The sequence below is a fragment of the Rhinopithecus bieti genome, unplaced genomic scaffold (genome assembly GCF_001698545.2).
Source record: "Rhinopithecus bieti isolate Rb0 unplaced genomic scaffold, ASM169854v2 scaffold_74731, whole genome shotgun sequence".
NCBI classification, from domain to species: domain Eukaryota; kingdom Metazoa; phylum Chordata; class Mammalia; order Primates; family Cercopithecidae; genus Rhinopithecus; species Rhinopithecus bieti.
This window is the reverse complement of record NW_016827918.1, coordinates 104,546-111,604: the sequence shown is the minus strand read 5'-3', so window position 1 is coordinate 111,604 and position 7,059 is coordinate 104,546. Positions and strand designations below refer to the sequence as shown.

The 7,059-nt window shown below is 40.7% G+C and overlaps 1 protein-coding gene across 1 annotated transcript in view; it reads left to right on the top strand.

Moving 5' to 3' along the window:
• LOC108523526 (myomegalin-like) overlaps nucleotides 1–7,059 on the top strand; it is a 122,523-nt gene that overhangs the window by 54,303 nt on the left and 61,161 nt on the right. The window contains exon 3 of the mRNA XM_017864164.1: nucleotides 1,995–2,146. Within this exon, the coding sequence (XP_017719653.1) occupies nucleotides 1,995–2,146 (152 nt within the window). The remainder of the gene's footprint in view (nucleotides 1–1,994; nucleotides 2,147–7,059) is intronic.

Below are 7,059 nucleotides of genomic sequence, written 5' to 3'. Positions count from 1 at the left end.
GAGGGAGGGAGGGAAGGAAGGAAGGAAGGAAGGAAGGAAGGAAGGAAGGAAGGAAGGAAGGAAGGAAAGAAGGAAGGAAGGAATGGGGGAGGGAGGGAGGGAGGAAGGGAGGGAAGGGGACGGAGAGGAAGGAAGGGGAGGGAGGGGAGGGAAGGAAGGAGGCAGGCAGAGAGGTAGAAGGGAAAGAGAAAGAAAAAAGAAAGAGAAAGGAAGAAAAGGAAGGAAGGGAGAGAGTGAGAAAGAGAGAAAGAGAAAGAGAGAAAGAAAAAGAGATAGGAAGAAAAGCATGCAATGGCATTTTGCCTCTTACTGCCTTGGATCTCCTTTGCTCAAGTGTCTAGTTAACTTTTCCTCAGCGAGGCAGTCACCCTGTACCTGTTTTGCTTACTTGCCCTGACACTGTCTGTAGAGCTTAATGCTTTGCCATGATTGTCTTCTTTCTTATTTAAAAAATAGTTCCACAGTAAAGGTTCACTATTTCCTTCCGTCAGCCAAGAAAGTAATGTAGCTTTCTATGTTTTCTACCTGAGTCTGTAACTCCAACCCTGCCCCAACATGGAGTCCTCTGTGTACTTTGTTTGACAGAGGCTCTGATTTCTCATTCTTTAACAACATTACTTTTCAAAAGCAAGCATAGGGTTAATTACAGCTTAGACTCCACTAGGTTCTCCCAAAGCAATGCTTCCATTGGTTAATGGAGTGATTGAATCTCTGACTCTTTACCTGTTTTCCCCACTGTCAGACCTATTGCAATCCCTTTAATTGCTAAAATAACACAGTAGTAGCATACTGCTGAGAAAGACAGATGGAGAAAATATGGGATTGGTTCTGCCACTTTTTAGCAATGTGATCTTGGACAAGCAAACTTTCTGAACCTTTACTTATTCATCAGTAAAATGGATTTAATAATCACTTATGTCTATTTCACTGATTGCAGCGATTTCATAAATGAAATAATTCATGTGAAACTATTTTGTAATATGTAATGCTCTTTAAATATGTTGGTTGTTACAATTGTTACTATTAATAAATAGTAACCTGAAAAATTCTCTGTAGAGGTATTTGTGGATAGAGTTTGCTAGTAGCTTGGTTCTTTCCTTTAGACTGTTTTGGTTACCTTTTGTTATGTGACAAACCATCCCAAAACTTAGTGACTTAAAACAGGGGTCAGCAGCAAACTATAGCCCATGGACCAACAACCAGTTTTTGTAAGTAAAGATTTATAGCCACACAGTCACACTCATTCATTTACAGATGGTCTGTGTCTGCCCCGTGCTACAGTGTAGAGTTGAGTACCTGTGACAGAGATGATATGACCCACAAGCCTAAAACACTGTCTGGTCCTTTAAGAAAAAGTCTGCCCACACCTAGCTTAAAACAATGATTTATTATTTCTCACAATTCTGTTTTGGCAAACTGGGCATTGTCGCTGCTGGTCTCACTTGGGATCACTCAACTGGCTGCAACGTTCTGATGGCTTGACTGGGACTTAAGATCTCAGACAGCCTTGCTGACATGTCTGGCAGGTGGTGACTGTCAGCTGGGGCATCTTCACTTCCCTGAACAGCCTTTCCTTCTCCAGTGGGGTAGACTGACTTCTTCACAGCATGGTTGTCTTGGGATGCTAATAAGGCAAGAGCAGAAATGCAAGGCCTCTCAAAGCTAGTCTCTGGAACTCATACAGTAGCACTTTTATCATATTCTGCCAGTCAAGGCAAGCCACTTTGCCAACCCAGGAGTTGGGGAAATAGGCTTCATTTCTTGATGGCAGGAGTATCACATTTCAAAAGCATATGGACACAAACTAGTTTGATTCACTGGGGATGGCTATTAATATGATCTACCACAGGCTGCTTTATGTAAACTTTTTCTGTGTGGCCTAGATTGAGTTTGTATTTTGCAGAAACTGAATTCTGCTGAAATGTGCCAGTCAGAATGATCCTAGTGCCATTATTATATAAACCTTTTTTGTTGTTGTTCTGTTTCACTGACAGCTTTTCTTAGTGACACTAAAGATCGAGGCCCTCCAGTGCAGTCACAGATCTGGAGAAGTGGTGAAAAGGTCCCCTTTGTGCAGACATATTCCTTGAGAGCATTTGAGAAACCTCCTCAGGTACAGACCCAGGCTCTTCGAGACTTTGAGAAGGTAAGTCATGTGAGTGGATAATTGTTATCCCAATTAGAAGCAGTACTATGGAATGGAATAGTGATGTCTTATAAAAATATGACCAATGGATTGGTCTGGATTATGGATGGTATTATCATTATAGTGTCTCTTTCAAGAGCATGTGTCCCAATAAACATATGCTCTGTTAGCTGTGTGCTGGGGGATGTGGTTTATGGACCCCCTTGCCTGTACAGCAGCCCCTCCTTATCTGTAGGGGTACATTCTAAGACCCCTTTGCATGCCTCAAACTGCGTAGTACTGAGCCCTATATTTACTGTTTTTTTCTATACATACATGCTTATGATAAAGTTTAATTTATAAATTAAGTGTTAATGAGATTGATAATAGTTAATAATAATATAGAACAATTATAACAATATACCAGCATTACTACTCTTGCACTTTTACATTAGTAAGTAAAATAGGAGTTACTTGAACACCACGCTGTGATACTGCAACGATCTGATAACCCAGACAGCTACTGAGTGACTAACTGGTAGGCGATGTATACGGCCTGGATGTGCTGGACAAAGGGATGATTCAAGGGTGAGATGGAGCAGAAGGCACGAGATTTCATCATGCTACTCAGAACAATGTGCAATTTTAAATTTATGAGTTGTTCATTTCTGGAATTTTCTATTTAATATTTTCAGACTGTGGTTGACCATGGGTAACGGACACCATGGAAAGCAAAACTGTGGATAAAGGGGGACTAACTATACCAGTAAATGCTGCCTCATCACCTATACCCTTGGTTTACTTCTCAGATAAACTCAGGAAGTTTAAACGGCATTCGGAGAATCTGTAGCTGCAACATAGTGAGCCCGGGAGTCCCAGTCCAGCAGCTGGTATTATATTCTCTGTTGCTCGCTTGGACCTCTCTCTATATCTAGGAATTGTCTGCAGTATGCGGTGGCGCAGTAACAACCATGTTTCTCAACAAAAATCTGATAATGTTGCTTGAACCTCCTGAACCAGTGCTGCGTGCTCTGCTTCTTCATATGTTTGTTCTTAGATTTGACCAAAAACAATCACTGATAATGTAATACAGATTCCCCAGCTCCCTGTGAGCTGGGTAGATCCCAGGAAGTCTGTAGAAGAGAATATGTCTACTGGGTTTTAAATAGCCCAGAAACAGGCAACTGGAATTTCTTATACTCCTGTGCTCTAAAGAAAGGAAGAAATAGCTCTTTGGTGCCCCCTCAGGGATACCCAGCAAGCAGGTCCCACATAAGTAATGTGTAAATTGTAAGATACTGGGGTTTCTCTCATTCTGGAATTGATAACTTTTGACAGAAAAAAAAAATAAAGTAAAATTCTAATTTCAAAAATTTTTGTGTTGACTGGGTTTACCCCATCTGTCCTCAATTTGTAAGTAGAAATATTTCACCAATACTTTCTGTACATCCTACCAGATATTTCTGTGGGCAAAGAATATGCATCACATAGCATGTGCCTAATAATTATCAGCCTATTCTTCATCTTTTTTGCTCAGCGTTCTCATGTATACTGTGTGTATTTTTTTAAAGACATAGAGAGTTTGCATGATAATTAAGAGGCTTTTGAAGACTAAACTTCTGAACAGCTGTGTGGTGCTGGTAGGGGGAGCAAGGATGCTAACACCGCAACCCCCTCCTTTGTTTTTTTCACCTTTTGGATCTGCTGTGATGCAGAAAGGGTGAGCAGAGCTGCAGAGCTCCTCAAAACTGTGGAGTGCTCTCCAAAGGATTGCCAGCCTGCATGTTCCCTTTCATTGAGAGATGACTGGAAATATAGAAATGAGTGATGTCACCTCCATTGAAGGAATGCATTGAAGGAATGCAGATATAAGGCCCAAAGTACTTTTATCTTAGAGTTTAGGTCTAATATGACAGATTAGTTCTGATTTCTCAATGCTGGGAAACACTAACAGAAACCAAGCTAAGCTGCAGGGAAAAGGCCAATAAGAGATAGTTTAAATCTCTCTCTGTTATGTGTCAAATAAAAAGTAAATAAAGAGGCTACAACCCACTTCAGGCTTGATCAGAAAGTCATTGCCAGTAAATCATACAGTGATACAGTGTTGTGTCACATGTTTGTTCTTTTTTTTTTTTTTTTTTTTTTTTGAGACGGAGTCTCGCTCTGTCGCCCAGGCTGGAGTGCAGTGGCGCGATCTTGGCTTTGGCTCACTGCAAGCTCTGCCTCCCGGGTTCATGCCATTCTCCTGCCTCAGCCTCCCGAGTAGCTGGGACTACAGGCGCCCGCCACCACTCCCAGCTAATTTTTTGTATTTTTTTAGTAGAGATGGGGTTTCACCGTTTTAACCAGGATGGTCTTGATCTTCTGACCTCATGATCTGCCCGCCTCAGCCTCCAAAGTGCTGGGATTACAGGCGTGAGCCACCGCGCCCGGCCACGTTTGTTCATTTTTATATCCATTTATCCATCCTGTGGACTCTGAATGACAGCACCTAAAATACAAAAAGCTTCCATGAAAGGGTTTAAAATTAGAGAAAACATCGGTTAGAAAAAATATAGGAGAGATAGGAACATATTCCAATGCCCCACCCTAAAAATGGTAAAATGCTAAATAACATGGTATTTTCTGTAAAGTTTAAAATATGCATTCGGTAGCCTTGGGATATAGGATGGGTAGCAGTACTCAGAGAGAGGAAGGGACATGCTAAATGTTTTTTGCCAGAGTAGGGTCGACTCCTCCAGGGCTTAAAGACAAAGGGATACAGACCTGGAAGGAGCAGCCAGGAATCCCTTCTTATTTCATTTATCTGTGCAACAAACACATGATCACATTAAATTAGATACTTTAGTTCCTACCCTTAGATAGTTATAATCTATTTGGAAGTACAGACATTGCATTAATTATGATATAGGATGGCAAGTGCTTTCACAGAGATAAGGACAGTACACTCTGAGATCTTGAAAGAAAATGTCTACTTTTATTAAAGGAATAGGGAAAGGCCTCTTACCAGAGGACATTTCTCCTGGGGGCTGCACATTGAGCATGGTCTCCAAAGCTGAGTTAGATTTTACTAGTCAGAGAAGTAGAGTATAATATTCCAGATAGAGGCAAAATTTGGGGGAAGGAAGAGAGGTATGTTCATGGATTGAGCAAATAAGAGACTGGGCCATAGAGAGGTAAGGAAAGGAGAGTTAGAACAGGAGAGAAGTAATATTAAAGGTACTTAATCTGTCGAAAGTAATTGTAATTGTTCAGTAATGTGGCTACCTCTAAAATGCTTGCTGATGTAGGAAATTCTAGAGAAAAAAGGCCCTTTGATTACAGGGAAAGAAATAACAGACTTAAAATGCAAATACTGGCACATTATGGAACCAAAACATAATTAGTCAATTAAGAAGTGAAAATGACAATTATCATTTATGTTGGTGCAGAAAAAAGGGACAAAGAAGGCAACATTTCACACATACAACAGTGTTTCTTTTCTTTCGTTCTCCACCCACAACCAACAGCATGGTTGTATGTGTATACAAACTTCAATTGTATGTTTGTCAGGTTGAGATCAATAGGTATTATTTTCCATGATGAAAGGAGGGCATTGCTTAGCATATATGCTTCATTTGTATTTTCGAATGAGTGAGTGATTTAATTAATTTCCCAACCTTGCCAACTTCGTTGTGTAGGGGCTTTGCCCCACTCAGAGAATCCACCAATGAAGGGATCTTTATTCTTTTCAGCTCTGTAGACTTGAGCAGTGGGTTAAGTGTATCTCATAAGTTGTCTTATTTTGTCTTTATAAGACATGGACCAAGCATCAATCTCCCCATTTTTTAAGTGAGGGAACTAGGACTCACAGAAATTGTGACTTTTTCAGGGCCGTAAGTTTATGTACCATGATCATAAATCTGAACAGGTTATTGGGTCAGAAATAATTTTTACCTACAAATGGCCACAATGATGTGTTGAGAAAAATCCCTTGCCGTATGCTTTCTCACTGATCACAGCACCCAGCTGCAGCATCTCTGGGATGAGTGAGACTGGAGCAGCACATGCATAATACTGGCTAGCATTTGATGGTCACTTTCTCTGTGGCAAATATGGTTCTAAGTATGTGACAGCATTATCTCATTTACAACAACCGTGTGAAAGGCATGATTACCAGTTAGAATGGCGATCATTAAAAAGTCAGGAAACAACAGATGCTGGAGAGGATGTGAACACATAGGAACACTTTTACACAGTTGGTGGGAGTGTAAATTAGTTCAACCATTGTGAAAGACAGTGTGACAATTCCTCAAGGATCTAGAACTAGAAATACCATTTGACCCAGCAATCCCATTACTGGGTATATACCCAAAGGATTATAAATCAATCTACTATGAAGACACATGCACACATATGTTCATTGCAGCACTATTCACAATAGCAAAGACTTGGAACCAACCTAAATGCCCATCAATGATAGACTGGATAAAGAAAATGTGGCATGTATACACCATGGAATACTATGCAGCCGTAAAAAAGGATGAGTTCATGTCCTTTGCAGGGACATGGATGAAGCTGGAAACCATCATTCTCAGCAAACTAACACAGGAACAGGAAACCAAACACCCCATGTTCTCACTCATAAGTGGGAGTTGAACAGTGAGAACACATGGACACAGGGAGGGGAACATCACACCCCAGGGCCTGTCGGGGGTGTGGGCCAAGGGGAGGGATAATATCAGGAGAAATGCCTAATATAGATGATGAGTTGATGTGTGCAGCAAACCAACATGGCACACATATACCTGCGTAACAAACCTGCATGTTCTGCACATGTATCCTGGAACTTCAAATATCATAAAAAAAGAAAAGCCATTATTATTATTCCAATTTACAAATGATGAACTAATGGCAAAAAGAATAACAAAAGAACTTGCCCAGTGACTCATGAT